The 20,086-nt window shown below is 35.8% G+C and overlaps 1 protein-coding gene across 2 annotated transcripts in view; it reads right to left on the minus strand.

Annotated features, from left to right (window-relative positions):
- The window catches only part of Epha6 (EPH receptor A6), an 882,350-nt gene that overhangs the window by 268,262 nt on the left and 594,002 nt on the right, over positions 1-20,086 (minus strand). For both annotated transcript variants that reach the window (XM_021184474.2, XM_021184473.2), the window contains 3 exons: positions 13,530-13,638; positions 10,127-10,197; positions 7,896-8,021 (listed from right to left, as the gene is read on the minus strand). In XM_021184474.2, the coding sequence (XP_021040133.1) occupies positions 7,896-8,021; positions 10,127-10,197; positions 13,530-13,638 (306 nt within the window). The remainder of the gene's footprint in view (positions 1-7,895; positions 8,022-10,126; positions 10,198-13,529; positions 13,639-20,086) is intronic.

Genomic DNA, 20,086 nt, shown 5'->3' on the forward strand with positions numbered 1-20,086 from the left:
AGAGGAGAGGAGAGGAGAGGAGAGGAGAGGAGAGGAGAAGAGAGGGGACTAAGAGGAGTAAGAGCAAGAGGAAAGAGTGAGGATGGGCCAAACAGCCCCGTGGTTTCAGTTTTATGGCACTTTAATGATACTTCTTAAAAAACAATAAATAACACATCATATAAATATGAAGAATTAAAATTCTTATTGGACAGAAAAGTTGAGTTGGTGCTGAACTGGATAGAGTCTTCTCTGTTATAGTGTTTGTAATACTGAAAGATACTCTTCATGATTACAGAGGAGAAAGGGAAACACAAACCCTGCTACAGACTCTGATCTACAATGATGAGCTTTTTATGCAGTAGTGGCAAAAAGAATGTGGGAATAACCAACCAATATCTTATATAAGGCCACTTCATGAGATGGAATCCATCCCTGGTGCTACTTGGGTGGCTAAGAATCTAAGACCAGATAGGCAAAAGGGTCTTGTGGGAAAACAAATAAACAAATAAAAAAATAAAATGACCCTGAATGACATTCTCTAATCACTGCGAGATCAATTGTTGCTAAGCCATCATTAGAGAAGATTTTTCCTGTAATAGATGAGAATAAACACAGAGACCCACAGTTGTACAATGTGGAGAGCATGAGAGACCTTGGAACACTCAGTCTTAAATGGCACATCTCCCCTCAGGGCTTAGAGAGAGGAGAGAGAAAGATTGTAAAAGCCAGAGGTGATGGGGTGATAGATGATGCCAATGAAACTGTATCCTCCATACACATTAGGACTGGTGCTGTATAAACTCACAGAGACTCTGGCAGAATATACATTGCTTGTACAGATTCAAGCCAGGCACAGTTTCAGCACTGAGATATTGGATAGGAGCTCCCATCTCTAACCAAGAAACTACTCCAATAGACATGCTTGCAAAGGAAAAATTAATTTTCTCCAATGGAATCTCACTCGGTATATAAAGTTCATTTCAGGGAAGGTCGCATGCTTAATGATAGCCAACATAAAATAAACTCACTGGTATTTCTGTAAACGTTTTCATCTCATGTAGGTTTTTGTGGTTTTGTTTTTGTTTTTGTTTTGTTTTTTTAATCTCTCTGGTCTTTTGCTTGTATGTTTTTCTTTTGGGGCTTTGAAGTGTGTGTGTGTGTGTGTGTGTGTGTGTGTGTGTGTGTGTGTGAGTGTTTCTGGTACCTTTTCTATGTCTTTTTGTTTCCTCTTTATTTGAGAGAGAGAGAGAGAGAGAGAGAGAGAGAGAGAGAGAGAGGAAGAGAGAGAGAGAAGGTATGGACTTGGGTGGGTAGGGAGGGTGGGGAGGATATGAAAGGTATTGTGTTGTGGATAGCCCTGCAGCTAATTTGATGTTAATTCTGTTCTCCTGTGAGTGGTTTAGAACAAGGAATGACTCAGCACTCAAGGTGATTTCCTCTAAACCTGTTTCCCACCTTAATTTGTAAAATAAAAGAGAGCTGTTGATTGGGCAGATAAAAGGGAAGGTGGAGCAGAAGGTAAGGGGGAGAGAAGAGAAGATGGAAGAGGGAGAGTACACAGAGGAGGAGAAAGAAGGAGAAAAGTGGAGCAGAAGCACATGGCCTGGAGAAACTGCAAGTTCTAAGAGGTCTCATAAGCTGTGGAAGATGGTGGTGTAGCAGTAGATCGGCCCAATCTAGGTGCACAACATGTGATCATATTAACTGTGTTGTGTTTTCATTTGTTGGGGCTTATTTAGATTGGAGAGATTTACTGCAATAGTAGTGACACTTGCAGAAGGTACCATCTTGCTGGTCCCCAAATAACTCTGTATTCTTGAATTTTTCATTTGTTTTCTAATTCAAAGTTCACTTATTTCAGATTTTTTTCAAATGAGTAGTGTGATGAGATGGTTTTTAAGACTGACAATTTCTTATGAAAATAGTAAGTATACACTAAATAGACCCACAAATAATATGCCAAATATTAAGTCAGAGGCCACTAAAATTTATTTAAGGTCTATCAAATTTCTATATAATTTGTTTCTGATAATAAATTGATTTTTTTTGGTTTGACAGAAAGAAATTGATACAATAGATTTACATAAATATTTTAGACAGTTTAGTGATACTGGATATCTTAGAAAACTGAATATTTTGAAAAGATTAAACTTTTTTCTTTTTTTCAAACAATTTTCTATTAGATATTTTCTTCATTTACAATTCAAATGCTATCCCAAAAGTCCCTTATACCCTACCCCAACCCTGCTCTCCAACCCACACACACCTGCTTCCTGGCACTGGTATTCCCCTGTATTGGGGCATATAGAAAAGATTAAACTTTTAAAGTGCTTGAATTGTTAGGAAAATAGATTTACTAAAGAATTGAAATTAAAAAGTGTTAAAACCAAGTTATCCTGTTGAGTTTATGGCAACAATAAAGCATAGGATAAATGTATTCTTCCAAGATACAGAGAAAATTCTGAATAGGTTTGTTGTAATTAAAAAGAAAAATAAAAGAGAACATGTTATGGTTGCAATGAGTACACAAATAAGTGTGAAATTTAATCTCACTAGTAACTTTCAGTTAACTGAAAATTATAAGTATTATGTTACATACAACACTGAAATTAAAATTGTCTATGGTGGGTTTTTGTATCATAAGCTGTTTTGAGATTGTGTAATGAGTGATATTTGTAGACATCAAAATTGCATGAAGAGTAAATTCATTTTCAACCTAATAGACATGTTTCCATGCTTTGATTATTAGTGTCTGGCCCTTGCCTTTGGTATTCTCCCATTGATCCAGCAAGGTAGTGATTGTACAGGTAACAAGCCTAATATCTAAAAGATCATTGAACTGATGCAAGCCACTGAGTAGTAGTAGCAGGAGAGTTGTGACTTAGACATTGATTTGGTTTGAGTCCATCACTCATGTCATATTGTCTGTGGAAAACAAAACAAAACAAAACAACCCCAAAACCCTTATCATTTATTATATAATTTGATTTAGAAAGCCATAAAATTTATGAATCAAAGTCACTGTCAGGTCTGTCTATTGGTTATTGAAAATAGGTTTTAGAAACCATGCCATTGTGCCCTCTGCCATAAAAATTTTAAGTTGGTCAAATCAGAGCATGGCAACAATTGTTTTAGGTCAAAAATGAGTGTAAGGCTTTGTGTAACTCTGATGTCTGAGAATTTCAATCATTGCCCAATCTTAAAACCCAGACCTGACTCTGTGCAAGAGCTTTTCATCTAAGCATGAAGGACACACACTTTAATTACTGCTTTCTTCTTGTAAAAGGTGATCCATGAGACCACAATTGCAATAGTTCCTATCTTTCTTAATTGTTATCCTATAAGAAAGTATAATATGTAATAATGGACCTATGAGTTAGAGATCTCTGAAAATAAAATAAAACAATTGATAATAGAAAGAATAGGGGAGTGGTGGCACTTTAAAGGAACAAGGGCATTAAGCCAGGACGAGAGTAAGCCTTTAGGCTTGTCCAGTGTGAAGGACTGAATGCCCTGGAACATTTCTGAGTTAGTGTTGGAGCACTCACTTCTCATTCCCTGGGATTGTCCTCTCAACATTCTTTTCCCTGTGTACAGCTGATTGCTGAGAAACTAACATTTAAAACTTCTGACTTTCTTTAGGAATAGAAAAACACAGTGACACTAAGCCAGAAACGGAGGCTGACAGCAGAGGCAATAATGAGTTTTGTATAGATAAAGGGATAGAATGTGAATGACGGGCAGATATGGCATTGTCACTGTGACTAGGGAAAGAGGGAAGGTCATGCCTAAGAAGGATGCCCAATGCGCTTAGAGGCACAAGAATGATATTTTTCAATGGAATAATGTTTTAAAACTACAAGTATTCCACTCAGGCTTTCTCATAATAGTGCAGGTATTTTTCTGTCCCCCAAAAGAGGTAGGCTTCCAATGACCTTTTTCCTGACCATGATTAAATTTCAGTTTACCAGGCTTTTTCATTATCTCAAGATATGTGTACCATAATGACTCAACCTTAATCTGACTTGACTTTTTAGCCTGAGAATTTTCTGTTTTATAGTCTTCTATCCATAGTATTTCATTTTATGATGCAAAAAAAAAAAGTCAAAGGAGATAGTCGATCAGATTGTCTCTTGTGCACCAGGGCTGCTCCCTTCATTTAAATGGAAATGTGTTTTTTTTTTTTTCATGAAAGTTTGGGCATGTACTGATGAACAAAGATAAGATGCCTCCACTAAGTAGAATAGTGAAGTAAAAACTGTCTCAGAAAACTCATACAAACAGTAAGATTTACAGTACACATACACACACACACACACACACACTCTCACACTGGCCAATTAAGTTCTTTATTGCATAATATATTGTCATGAAGATGAAAATCCCAGGACAATGGTTGTGGAAGACGAGCAGGATACACATATCTCCAGTCAGAATAAAGACTTCATGTGGAAGCAGTTATTAGCAGATTGTCTTCTATAAGTATCCTCCACCTAGTAAACATGACTCAGCCAATGGACTAAGTAGTCCTGTCAAGTGCAATGCCATTTTCCATGTTCCTTCCTGCCTCCCTCCTACCTCCAGAGCATTATTGCAGCCATGTTTATATTCCTTTGTTATAACTCACTTAAGAAACACTTAATGGTCTGTGTCTACCAATGAGGAACTTAAAATAATTTATGACTATTTTTTTTTTTTTTGTGAAACATGCCTGTAGGTCGTACAGATTTTTCCCTAGCAGTGAACTGTGAGGCTGTGTGCTGTGTTCCAAACATCAGTGCCTTCCGTCTGCCTGCACACCATCCACCTGACACTTCTCTGGTGATGGTCTCTGACCTCTGCCATCTCCTATGAAAATTCACCTGTCTTACATCTTTACTCAGCCTCTTATGTAATTTAGCTCATATTTCCAAATTAGTTTTCTGGTTCACTCCAGCACAGCAAAAAATTAGACTCTAATAGGAAACAATAGGCGGGTGTGGAGGGGGACAAGATAGGATTAAACCGAGGAAGTTTACTGTTTAAGATTTGGTAAATATATATCATATAAATAATTTAAATTATTTTAAGGCTTAGAAGAATTTTCACCATTGTATAGCACATTCACCTGCCATCCTCCAGGATAATAGCAGATCCTCAGAGTCTCTCTGGCTATCTCCTAACAACCAACATATGTCTTGCCCCTATTCTTTTTCTCTGGAACATTTCACAAAATATAAAAGTATTTGTCTTCCATTTCTCTCTTCCAAAGCAAATCATACAAACTAGGGCTGGTGAGATGGCTCAGTGGGTAAGAGCACCCAACTGCTCTTCCGAAGGTCCTGAGTTCAAATCCAAGCAACCACATGGTGGCTCACAACCATCCTTAATGAGATCTGACTCCCTCTTCTGGAGTGTCTGAAGACAGCTACAGTGTACTTACGTATAATAAAAATAAAATAAATTTTAAAAAATCATACAAACTAGGTTGATTGCTTGTATCTTCCTATGTCTTCCTGTATAAGAGTTGGGCATGTGTACATTCTTTGCCCTACACTGCCTAAGAGTATATTATTAGATATTCTTTTTCACTGCCTCAATTCCAAAAACTTCTGCCTCAAATCTAGCAGGAGGGAAAGCTACACATAAAGGGAAGAAGACAACCATTGTGGGATCTCCATTGTAGTCTCTTTTATTAGATCACACCTGTTGTCTGGCCACATTTGCAAAGAACATCTTTGAACACAAAGGCTATGATACAACCACTTCTGCTTTATCTTGAGAGTGTTAAATAACGTGGCATTAAAAGTTATAGTGGGCTGGTGAGATCATTCAACTGGTAAAAGCTTGCTGTGTAGCACAGCCCGAAGACCCAAGTTAGTACCCAAATGCCCATACAAAAAGATAGATTTGGTGTGGCACATCTGTAATTCCAGCATTCCCAGCATCCAGTTAGGAGACAGAAGCTGGAAATTCGTCCAGAAGCTAGAAAGACACAGCACACAGGGAGGCAGAAACACTGGAGAGCAGCCCTCAGCAGGGTGAAAGGAGTAAATCAATTATTGAAGGTTGTCCCCTCACCTCCATATGGATGCTGTGGCACACATGCACCTCCACACACACAGACACACACAGACACACACACACACACACACACACCCCTCATACATACAGATGGTGATAATAAATAAAACAAAAATTTAAATCAGTAATACTATTTCCATATGTGACACAAGAGGAAAGTTGGCCAGTGACTGGAATGCCTTAAACCTCTTCTTCCAGATTGCACCGCTGTGTAGAAGAACAAAAACCAAACAAAAACTCTGAAACTGATTATAGTGCACACTTCAATTATGCCTGTTGACTCTGGCTTTTCTTGTTGTTTATTCAGTAGAAGATAACAAAGAATTCAATTGTTTGTTAAGCCTTTCATCTTTCTGATAGGAAAGTCTTTTCAGATGAGAACATCACCATGCAGTACAAGAGACACTTATGCTAGTTTTCAAAGGGAAACCTGGCCATGCAGGGGACCTGGTGAGCCTCTGTGCCTGAAGAGTAGAGTGCAGTTAGGAAAACTTCTTTCCCAGTAGCCTTTGTTCTTGGGGTAATATTGGAGTAGTACGAGTATTCAATGACCCGGGGAAACAAGATCACCCCTGGAATGTGCTGAGCCACAATATAGATAAAGCCAGAGTTTAGAAGTTGGCAGTAGATTTCAAACATTATTGCCACCATTTTAAAACTTGTAGTAGTTTTTAAACAGGGACCTTCTTTCCCACTCTTATCATCATACATTGCACCTGGCAAACTATAAAGCCTGCTACGTAGGAGAGCTTTGAAAGGAGTGAGGTACGATCAGCTGCTTCCTTATGGTCTTTGAGAAGACACAACTTGCCAGAATGATCATGCCTGGGTTTATTCTGCCTTCTCCAGAGGATTATACACATAGAACATCTTCAGGAGACTAATGACTACACAGAGGATGCCTAAGATCTCTTATACCATTGGCTTTTAAGATGTCTTATTATTCTTTATATTTCTCTGTGTTCATAGGATTATATTTGATAGGCAAGTTAATGTGTTTGTAATTTCTAGGTTATTGCCTCAAAAACAAAGACAAGTAGACTGAACTCTTCTTCTTCCTCAAGCTGAAAGACAGATGTGCCGGGAAGTGAACCTTGACCATGTAGGAAAGGACATGCTAGGAGACAGAACAACAAGGGATAATAGAACTTCACTCTTTGCAAGACCTGCTGCAAAAAAAAGCTCTTCTGCAAAACCCTAGGCTGCCTATCTTGCATCAAAGATTTGAAAGAGGAATTATCTTTTTATTCTCAAGACCCTTTACATTAGCATAGTCTCTCCTAGCTAATGCACACCATAAATTCTTGTGGGGGGGCCTCACCATAATTTTTTAAAACCAGAATAGCTGAATAATGAAAAGTTCTAAGTACTAGAGATTTGCGAATAGGAAGCATTATTAATTTGCATTAAAATGATCTAAAACTATATTGAACCAAATTTTACCTTCAATGATTTTCAGAACACTCTGAGTCTTGCATAGCCTCAAGGTCATCTTTATGAACACTAATTATAGTATAAGTCTATAGACGCTGGAACTTGAGTAAATCTATAATAACCTCACGACAAACTCCTGAAATTGCATTTTCAAAATAAATTCCTGAGGCACCCTAGTTTCTTTGTAATTTATCTTCATTATGAAAACAGGCTATGGAATGTGAAAATAACTTTTGCAAATGTTCCCTCAGTATTTGGGAACTGAATATGGAAACATCTACTTTTTAAAAGTAACTACAAATCAGAAAATACTTTTATTTCTTAATATTTTCAATGATATTACTTTAAGATTTAAAATAGTATGTTGATGAACCAGTTGCAAAACTGTGAACTAGAAGTGTAGATTTTATGTTTACCTGCTCCAATCACTCTCTCAATGCGAATTCTTGAAGGATCAATCTCTTTTGCAAATTCGTGGACAGCTAGTGATGGGTCTTCATAGGTGTCTGGATCAATGTATGTTTTAATTCCCGGGAAGCGCACTGCAACAAAATATGAGATTGATTTAATTTAACAGTATTTCAGCAGACACATATCTTGTGACTGTGTCAGGGAGAAGTGACATACTAAGGTAGTTACATGTTAATGACTTAATTTTTTGCTGTCCCTCCAGGTTGATGCCTGCACAAAAGGAAACAAACAAACAGAGATCCCATAGTGCATAAATTCTCTCTCTTGCTTTGCTTCTTGGCTGCCCTGAGTTGAATATCCTTTGCCACATGATCCTATAGCCAGGATATCCTATCTGATTATAGGCAGAAATACAGAATCAGGTAACCACAGTCAGGATCCTCTTAAAAGATGAGCTTGAAATAAATCTTTCCTCCTTAAGAAATCTAATGTAAAGCAATGGGGACATTACTGTGACCAAAGTGGAACATGTGGTTCAAAAGCTTTGGAGATGGTTTATAAAAGGATCTGAGAAAATTCTGGTGACAAGAGCTTGGGAAGCCGTAAGAAGTGGCTAATGGCAATTCTGGAGAGAGGTCAGAAGACTAGAATGCAGGTGGTAATGCCAAGAGTAAAGACTTTTTAGAGTTTCTTATAGGAAATAGAACTCCACTGGAAATCTGACTAGCAGAAATTTGTATTACATTCTGACAAAGAATTTCCCAGCTTTTGTCCATGCCCCAGTGGAAGGCTAAATTTAAAGGTCACAGAATATGGTGGAGGAAATGTCAAGGTAGCCCAGTAAGGCTCTGACATAGTTGTGGTGACTACATTTAGCTGTAGTTACATGAGAAATGTTGAAAATGTTAAAAGATAGATAAAAATGCTATTACTAACTCACACATAATTTTAACAATTAAGCCATTTGTGTAAAGCGATAATGCCTTCTCACACAATAATTAGATAACAACATTTCTTCCATGAAAATGCAGTATATGTAATATCAGAAAAACCATGACCAAATGAGTCCCAGTTGTGAATTTCTTTTGAATTTAATGAATCTCTGCTTTCTTAAACACTCCTTCCTTTTTCTTCACTCCCTTGGCGGCTTCAGGTTATTTTCAATAGGACTTGCTGAGCCCATCTGCCTTAGTATATGCTAATCTGCTTTTTGGAAGGCAGATAATAAATACCTCAGAAACACTGTTTCTCTCTGCACCCCAGTAAAAAAGCCCTGCAGAGAATCTTAAGGTTGCCCAGCATTAGTCATCTGTCCACGTGTCTGCAGCCAGGCTTTTGCAATCTGTTTACAACGTTTTGAGGTTGTCTCAGGCCAGGTCTCTCAGACAGATGGCTTTTAGACCCACTTTGAAAAATGATAAGTTCCTTAGAGTTTTCCCCCAATTCATCTCAGAAATTTATCATATATTACTTAAAACCTTTTCCTTTTTTGTTTTGTTTTGTTTTATTTTGCTTAATTTAAAGAAAAGGGAAGTCTAAAAAAAGCTGAACCAGTTGCTCCATCTATTATCTCTATACTTTGGTTAAATAAAGAACATCTTTCTTGTTACTTCAGTATTTCTCAATAGAAAAACTGTCTTGATGGAGGTGTTTGCAATGTGAAGGTGAAGGTGGTGGTGGGTATTTGGAAGAAGAGAAGGGCAATTACCCAACCAACTATAGTGGTAATTATAGCTTGCTGAGGAAGAGATCTTCAAATGAATATAACCTTGTAGTTAGCACAGGGCTTCATACATATTCTAAGAGTTAAAGAGCTGATATACCTTTATAGTGCTAATGAATTGTAAATTGCTTTGTTGTATGATTAAATGACAATCTCTCTAAAAGGGATTAAGGGTTTCTCAACCTATCTATAGCTAATGCTCCACTAAACAAAACTGACTCATGTTCCGGAGCCTTTGTGATGGCGAATAACTAGACACAATCAGTCACTATGTATTTTTAGTAAACTCAATTTGTTGGGTTCCCCTGCAGGCACTGAAGAAAAGGTAATGCCATTTAATGAGAATCAGGTGCAATCTCTACCCTAAACCTGGAGCTCGATGAAGTCCTTCATGCCAAAAGGTTGGAAATGAAATTTTTGTTTGTTTGCTTTCTCAACCCAGTAGATCACAAAGTTGAATGGAGCTCTGGAGGCGCCAGGAGGTCACAGAGCAAGGAACAAAGCAATACTCACGGTGGCCATTCTGTAAGTGCGTTCTTCTCTTCTCTTCTGACTTCATTTTGGCCTTTATGTACCATTGACACCTTACAAAAAGGGAAACAGATACTTACTTAAGCATTATGTAATGCAAGCACACAAAAGAATTAGGGGCCCGGGGAAATGGCTCAGTGGTTAAAAGAACATGCTACTACTCTTCCAGAGGTCTTGAAATCAATTCCCAGCACCTATGTCAGAGGGCTCACAACTGCCTGTAGCTCCAGGTTCAAAAGATCTAACACCCTTTTCTAGTCTCCATAGGCATATATGTGCTCACATACACATACCTTTCTACATATACATGATTTACAACTAAAATTAAAAAAATATTAGAAAACATATCATCCATGGACAACGTTCTTGTCTCTCTTCATAAAGACAAGCTTAAAAATAGGTTTACAAATGTGAAAATGCCTTGTATAACATTTTTGATATACATAAAAATTAGCATCAGAAAGCACTATCAAATAGGCTGATTGAAAAGATAAAGATGGGATTCTCATAAAATATTTTATCATCAGCTATAAACATCCTTTTTCTTTTTTTATGTGACTTTTAGTAAGCATAATTAATTTTTTTTGTTTTTTTGGTGGTTTTATTTTTCGAGATAGTACCAAAAATTAAATTAAAAAAAATGTTGAGTTAGACTCTTAAAGATATAGAAAATCAGCTTATATTTTCAACGAGTTTGCTTGGTGGCTTCTTTTTTAAAAGCTGAAGCTTTGAGGGAGATGTGCTGTCTTTGCACTGTGTGGTTGGGCTCTCATGACTGTGTCAACTCAAGTAACGTCAGCATCATCCATGAGTTTCAACTGTTCATCAAATCGATATTCCAATTGGTTAAACAGAATATATCTGTATTACCCAGTGCAATTTTTCACTGTCAGTTATACCTGTATTTCTATGGTAGTCAGATTAGCTTTATATTTTCCATGGAATTAACTTCCACAGAATGTTTCTCTACCAAAGTTCATGAGAAGTACTTCAGAATGACTGTACTTCATGTAATCAAAACAGTTCTCTTCCATATGTAGTATTTAGGCAATTTCTGATGTTACAGAAATGGCAAACACAGAGATTCAAAGCTGGGAATGATTTAGTGTTAAGTCTTCCTGGTCATTAACCTCTTTGTTTAAGTGGTATAAATATTCCAATTCAGGAATTCTGATTATTGGTAACATTTGATATCTATTCTCAAGTTTGTCAGGTTAAATTTTGCCCATGAAGATTGCAGCATTTTAAGTCATCTATAATTTAAGGCAATGCTTTTAATTGTAAAAGGTAAAAGTTCTTGTAATATCATTGCATACTGTCTTGCAAGGAGAAGGATTCCAAGACATTGATGATTTTTGTTAGATTGGAAACAGGTGAAAGAAAGAAGTTTCCTCGGAAGTTAAATAGATGGGTGGAATAAAATAATAATGAAAATATTGATTGCATGAAAAGCCAAAATGACAATGTGACTGCATTATAAAAATACTGCTAATACCTTGATATCTATTGATATCTGCTTAGTAAACATCAAGAGAAAACTAAATATAATAAAATTAAAATTGACATATCCTTTAATTGCTATAAAATAAATTCTTTCAGCAACTTGTAAACTTGGGGTATGGATCTCTTGACAACAATAATTTAATCATCATAAAATTGCTCACAACTGAAAGTACAATGATAACCTATATAGAGATACTAACACAAAGACATGAAGCATATCATATTATCTAGACTGTGATAATTTAATATCATGATTAATTTTGTTTTAGAAAGATTCTTAATTTCCATTTTGAAAATTTCTTTGAAGACGTTTAGGGTACATACAATATTAGGTGATTTAATTTAAGAGGAGTGTCATATTTGTATTCAACAATAAACAATAAATATAAAATCCATTTATCATGAAGTTGATAAAAATATTGCATTTTTGTACTAATCCACTATATAGCCAAATCAAATAGACTTTGTAGTATATGTTACTTAGATTTTATAGAATAGGAGTTAAGGTTTGTTTGTTTGTTTGTTTTGTTTTGTTTTCTCCTCATCTTTTTCTGTCATCGGGATCTGAATGACACACCCCGATCTACTACCTGTGGCTGTTACTTCTTTAGGGGTTTTCTGCTTGGGCTTAGTGCTTTATATAAAGTCACCCTGGGTATCTATTGCTCATTTTAAGTGCATTATTTGTAGTTTTAAATCATGAAAATGGAATCTTGTATCATGCACATGTTACAGATTATTAACTCAAGTCTTGAGGTATTCTTTGTGCCCTTACTGATATTTACAAATTCCCTTGGCTTTATGTTCTCGTGAGAGAGCATCATTACCAAATCAACTTGGGGAGAAAAGGCTTTATTTTAGCTTCAACTGCCGTTGACTATCTCTGAGGGAAATCAGGAAAGGAGGCTTGAGGCAGGAACCGAAGCAGAGGCCAGACAGGAATGCTGCTTACTGGCTAATTTCTTATACCTTCCAGGATCACTTGCCCATGGTGGACACCATGTTCAATCATCTGGGCCCTTCCATATCAATCTGAAGTGGTCAATCTGGTGGGGAGATGTTCTCAACTGTGGTTTCCTCTTCCTAATGACTCTACCTCTGTCAAGCTGACACAAGTCTAGCCAGCACAAGAATGAAAACATACTTTCTTTAGAAGAATAATCTGAAAGTATTTCTGATTTCTGATAAATAAATGTCTGATATCATTTCAAAAATAAGTTACTTAAAAATACCCTCAACATATCATCTTCAATCTTATTTGTGAAGTTTAAGGACTTATATCTTGGTTATCATCCAGTACATTTAAAGATTAAAATATGGTTTTCAATCATCACACCAAAACCATAAAAGTAGAAAACTCAGTCCAAGATAGATGAATCCCTTTTACCAATAGTGAGGACTCAAATCTAAATCTTTCACCTTATTTCAACTTACAATAATTAAAAATTAACATATTACTCTAAAGTAGAAAAATATTTCATTTATAAAAATAAAATAATTATAATGTAGAGAATTTTCATACTTAGTTGACAAAGCATCTGACTTTCCTAACAAATCCACAAAGTTTTATATAAGTTGTTCTGTCTAATCAAAAATTTCATTCTAAGGAAAACCCTTTAAGGAGTCATTAGATTATAGTAAAGAAAAAAAATCAGGAGTAAGTTATCCTTTAGTACTTGGCTTTCGGACTTCTTGACTGCAGGCTTTGGCTGTTTTTATTGAAAATTGATGCTGAATGCTGGTAGTTGCTTCTCCCCCTGCAGCCCAGTGGAGTTCCCTTGGTGTCTTCATGTCAAGCATGCTGCCACACATACACACATGTGAATACACATGAAGGGTGGTTATCCACCGTCTTGGGGATAACCTGGGATGACTTGTTTACCTCCCAGTGATGAGGAAGAACAGGGTGAGGATGACTAAGAGAGTGAATCCCCCGACGGCTGCAGTGGCTATGACCAGGATCTGCCCTTGTTCTGCCGCCATGTCAGAAGCTGAAACACAGACACAGGGGATACTTGGTGGTCAATATCTTAATACGATGATGGTTATTGTTTTTAAAGCACAGTAGATTTGACCTTTATCTTAATAGGTCTCTAAACAAGCCAGGTAAGATAAGATTTATGTACTGTTTGCAGAACATTACACGCAAAACTTTCTTCTTAAAACTGTAACTAAACTATTTTAATTCTTTTTTCATTGGATATTTTATTTTTGTGTTATCCCCTTTCCAGGTTTCCTCTCCAAAAACCCCCTATCCCATCCTCCCTCCCCCTGCTTCTGTGAGCTTGCTCCCACACCCACTCACAGAGCAAGGATATACTTTTGTGGACAAGAATTTTGGTGTATATGTGTGCATACACAAGTGTATATATATATATATATATATATATATATATATATATATTATATATACATATATACATATATATACATGTATATATGTGTGCACACACAAGTATATATATATATACATGTGTATATGATATGCATGTATATGATATATATGTATATACATATCATAGATAATAAGTGGGGGAGAAAAGACTATGTGCTTTCTTTATCTTTTAAGGTCAAATCATATATAGTAACAACACACTACTTTTTTTGCTGAATGTAATGTTTAATAGTTTTCAACTTGACAGAACCTAGAATCACCTCAGTGATGCTTGCATCTGGGCATCCATGTGGGGGCTGTTTTGATTACATTTAACGTTAATTATGGATGGAATCATTTCCTGGACTCATATCCAGGAATGAATAAATATTGGCTAGCTGCCCCCTGTTTGTGCTATGTCCACATTTTATTACATTTAGAGAGTCTCCTAAATATTGTGACTGAATGACTTTTTCCTGGAGCGAACAGTTGACACTCCCTAGCAGAAAAGGTGTTTTTGTTTCCACCCCTGACCTCTCTTCCTATACGCTGGACCTGTGAACCAGAATGCACCTTTCTCCTAAAGTTGCTGTTATCAGAATATTTTAGTATACAAAAATAAACTAAGACATTGTCAAAAGGATTTAAGCTAAGTTTTGAATTGGGGCCCTTGCACATTATAGTTAAGAAAATTCTTGTTGTAAAAACTATAGCAGCTGCATGTCCCTAAAATACACTGATTAGTTTAATTTATTACTGTATTTCATTTTCTTTATTAATATTTCCATTACTGGGCATGGTGAGACATTGCTTAAATATGATGTATATACTTACAGAAATATCTCACTAAGTTCCTTAGTATGTAAAATTGGTATGTGTTAATGAGTTAATCAAAAAGTTTCCTCATTGTAAACTTATGATTACAATCCAGGCTTTTAGATTTTAGTTTAGTTTTTTTTTTTCCTATGCTATAAGTACAACTTTTGATTCAGCCATCAGTATTATAAAATATTAATCAAAAATGTCCCATTAACATCCTTCAGTGTGACTAAAGCATGGCAAATTATTTCATTTGTGTGTGTGTGTGTCTGTGTTGTATGAGTATGTATCAGTGAGTGCCCTAATGTGCGTATGGAGGTCAGAGAACAATATTGGTTTACAGTTCTAGGTTTCCACCATGTTTGTGACAAAGTTTCTTATCATTCACTCCTTTTTTTTTTTTTTTTTTTCCACACTAGCTTGGTATACACAGTCACAGCTGTCCATTAGTTTTTTTCTACTTCTCATTTTCCAGTAGGAGCACAGTGATGGCTCCGCCACTGCATTCAGCATTCATAGGGTACCAGGAACAAACCCAGGTCCTCTGGCTTGCACAGCCTCCTCTGCTAGGGAGTGTCAACTGTTCGCTCCAGGAAGAAGTCACTCAGTCACAATATTTAGGAGACTCTCTAAATGTAATAAAAAATCAAGTCATGTTTGTTTGGTTTCTTCCTTCCATAAATTTATTAAATATTGGAATTAGATTTTAGTTGCCATTATTTCATCAGGCAGTTTTTACAATGCTGAGTTTTGACACACAATCTGTTCAGAGACAAGTTAAACAGTTGTATCTTATCCGGTAAATAATGGACTCAAGCTTTTTATTAGTTCTTCTTCAAGTTTTGCAATCTTCAAAATAGTACTGATATGGGAATTAATGGTGTGCTCCAAAATGTCATATTTTCTCACTGAGAATTATTAAACAACAAATTTTCTAAAAAATTGATGTTTCAGAAAACATTACAGTTTTGAAGATAAAGAAGATGACATTTTTTTTTTCAAAAAAGAAGACATTATTTACTTACAGCTCCTGTGCTCATAAAAGATATAATCTAGTTCAAGAGTTTTCAGCCTATAACAAATATTTTTATAGTAGTCAGGTCTCTAGTGATTTCTTGAGACTTTATTCAAAGCTCAGATGGGAATAAGATTATGTAGTTGCATGGCTTGTGAAAATCAGAAAGGTTGTCATAGAAATTTATGTTGATTTAAATAATAACTTAGTTTATCACTAATATATTTTCTTTTATTATGTACTTCTGACTACATGCTTATGAACTGGGTTTGAATTTAAAATTTAATTGTTTTAACAGAATATTAAATAAATTTGAAGAATGCATAGTTCTGCATAATTACTTCCTAAGCATGTATACTAGCAAAATCAAGCATTTCTGTATAGAAAATAAGGTACACATGTACTCAGAATTTAATGAATGTCACTATTGTACTGGGTATAAAATAATACAGAGAATGAAGCTAATATGAGTCGGGAAATATGACAAACATAATTATCCATACCATATCTATGTTTCTAGGATGAATGCACGGAGCTTTGAAATATTATTTAATGCATGTTCATGGGTCTACAGTACCATTTTTACACCTACTTAAATAATTCTATTACTTGTCTAAACCCAAACACACTGCACAAAGCAAAGATGACAGTAAAATACTGATTTATCTGTTTCCCAATTCTAACTACTGAACCCCTATTTTAAATGAACCCCTTTCAGTAACAGGACCTACTAGACCCAGGTTTCCTTTTGTTCTAGCAGAATCATGGATGACCTTGTTTGCCCTTGATTTCAAATCTATAATGTGAGAGTGTTGAATTACCTGAACTTGTCACAGGCTGCCAGAGACAGGTAACTATTTTATTGGAAAGAACAAAGTTTGCCACTTGGAAGTAGAAGGAATGCCCTGGACCATTGCTGCAGTTATTCCTCTTGCTAGACAAGATCTGTCTTTATTGGATTAGTGCTGGTCCATCACAGAGCTCTGATTTTATCACCGGGTAAACTTCAAATCCCTTAACTTTATTAATGAGGCTTTTCCCAACCGGTTAGCACAAGTCTCTGGCTTGTCTGATTACAGCTTTCCTACAGTTCCTCGATTAAATCATGCTTTCTTTTTCCTTTTCTTTTGTAATATAATATTTAATTTTATCTTTATGAAGTATCTGAAATCAAAAATGATGTTACATGCGTCAGGCCTGACAGTTTTCTTTCATGGACACCCAGACATTTGGGAAGCATTCTCCCAGTTGTTTGTGTTTTATTAGGCTCTCAGACATATGTTTTCATAATCCCTTAAACTAATGCTATGAAAGAAAGTATAGTTTGCTGTTATACACACATGCACATGTATACATTTTTATAAATTTGGATAAAAGCTCCACAAAGGAAGGAAATTCAATCACTGTGACGTCTGTTGCAAGTTCAGTGTGACATGCCTCTACTCCTCTCAAAGAGAAAGTATAAATAAAAATCGTGTCCAGCATGGATTATCTGGATGGTCTTAGATTTAACAGCAATTCTTATGGGAAGTTGAGATGAGAAGACAAGAAGGGTGTGGCTCGAGTTTCAGCTGGGAGTGGCTAGAGTTATAACTGGCAGGACAAAGGACTGGAAGAAGTAGTGAAGAGTTCCTTCCCAGAGCCTTAGAGGAGGTGTCCAGTGAAGGACAACGAATAAGGAGCCCAACTCATGTGACTTGATATGAGGTTGTAGCTTAATGAATACAATGAGAGACTGAATTGATTAGGCTTATGTACTCGATAGTCGTATTAAGAAAAGGTTAGATTAAGCTGGGAATAACTCACAGTTGTCTTCTTTTTGACAATGTGGGCAAGATTTACCTCAAACATAGCTGCTCCATGTAGATGAACCAGCATACTCAACACTGATTTCTAATTACTCTGCACACTTTGGAGCTAATGATCCTGGAAGGTAAGAGTTACTATAGTAGCAACATTTATGTTTTAGCATGGTCTGCCAAACAAAGAATTCATGAATTCACTCAACAGTATTGATTGGAAGTTATTACGTAACAGATGCCAAGGTGACCTACCCCCCAGGGAGGCAGGTGAACAAAACAAATGCAATCACTATGCAATTACTCAACTGACAGTTGAGTAGGAAAATCAGACAGTAAACAAAAATTACAAAGAGTAAGAACTGTTACATTAGGAAAACTTGTCCACAGTGCTATCTGCATTCATTGTGCAATCTCAAGGCTAATTATGTCTAATTAGTTTTCTCTCAGAAAATATATCTAGACTGCATCCTCCTAAGTAGTACCTATGGGGAGAGCTCTGAACCTTAAAGGAACCATAGGGGGATCTGTAGAAATAAATTAAGTTTATTTGTCTCATTCATTAAAAAATATTTCTTCATTAAATGCAGAAAGGTCATATTCTTAGACAAAAATAAGCATGTTCGAATGATATGCTTAATTTTATGGCCATGACAAAAAGTACATTCCCTTAAGGAAAAATAATTATTTTTAAAAATATTGTGAACTTGTTACAGAGACAGCAAATAGCACCTAGATAATGTTTGGATCGGGTCAGAATAATATCAAATGAAGCTTGTTCTAGTTGTTTCTATTTAAAGAGGAAAAAACCAGGGTGAAATTCTCTCCATGGAATCTAAATTCTTACAAAAAAATTCGATTCCACGTTTTCAGAAAAGTGTGAGAGAAAAGGAGAAAAGCAATTTGGCTATTTTTAACAACATGCTTTCTTCTACAGAGACATATGATTCTGCCTCACTGTAATCAAGATTTTTTTTATATATATTTACATTTCAAAGTGAAATGTGTTATTTGTATTCCATGTCATTTTCTATGGAAGAGCATTTTGAAGTTAACTCATTTCTGTTATGAACTTCTTCTGAAAGCTACTGGAAGATATATGACACATTTTGATTAAAGCATTTCTCAAAAATGCTGTCCAGTAAAATGTATTTTTTTTTGTTATTTCACTGAATTGATTTAAAAAAAAAAAAGCAACCTGTATTTCAACAAATAGGTTGACAGAAAAAAAATCATTGTAAGATTTCTTGGCAAGTGACACATGAAAATTCCCTCCTTAAATCATATGTAGCAATCGAGATTCTAAATTATATGACTGAGAGACACGTCTAACTGTGCAATGGAGATTAGTAGATATGCAAAAAATTTCAATACTACAAGCCAAGGTAGACATTAGAATATTATGTATGAATGATAGGTAGTAGAATAAACTCTCCTGGAAGAAAAATGTATTGTAATTTTGTAGATTACACTGTTATTATCTTTCTTGCACACTTGGACTTGTAAATATGATCTCATCTTGAATCTTCCAACAAGTCAAACTTTTTGTACATCTTACATTGTATCTTTGTCACCATTGACATGGTATAATATCTGCCTACAGAAATACATGAGAAAGTGAGTGACTTAGTTCTGTCAATCTGCCTTGGTATAATGTGTCTTCCCAATCTATCCCACCTAATGAGATACTTGTTCTTCAAAATGGTATTTAAAAGTTCTCAGATCTTCTTCATTGCCTAGAAGGTAGAGCTATTTTAGCAAGTGTGGCTTAGAGATGTTTATGCACATGATGCCTGAGTCCACCTCATATAGATCTTTCCACTGTTATCCTACTACACATTCGTAGTTCCACGCTTATCAGTATTGTCTTTTCCACTTTCTAAGTATCCCCAGGTTTTGTCCTCAGTCTTTGCAATTCCCTATGTCATTTTCTCAGTTCGCCTTCACATCTGATCACATTTATTTGAAATCAGCTAGATGGCAGCCTCAGTTTGATAAAATGGAGTTGAACAATAGTAAGAGAAAAGAAAAAGAGTGAGGTCTTATAAAAGACATCTGACTAATGTTCTCATATTAACAGTGCATAGTGTGCTTCTGAGAAGAGCATGCATTCCCTACACTGAGACTTAGATATTTTTACTGATTTCTAACTTTATAGCAACAGTATAGTAACAATATATTGGAAATTAGAAAGTGAGGAAGGGACGTAAAGAGAGGGTTAGGCAGAAGTGTCCAGAGCTAAGAGTATAGAAAAAATGGTGAAAGAGGCTGAAAATATGACACAGTATTCTAAAATATTTCTCATCAGGAACATGAACGTTTAGGACTACATATACAACTCAAGGAGCATCAAAAAATATCATATGTTATAGCTCGGTGGCATAATCACTTGAAGTCAATTAGAAAGCTAATCATAACTTTCACCAAGCTAT

The sequence above is a fragment of the Mus caroli genome, chromosome 16, assembly GCF_900094665.2.
Source record: "Mus caroli chromosome 16, CAROLI_EIJ_v1.1, whole genome shotgun sequence".
In the NCBI taxonomy this organism is placed as follows: domain Eukaryota; kingdom Metazoa; phylum Chordata; class Mammalia; order Rodentia; family Muridae; genus Mus; species Mus caroli.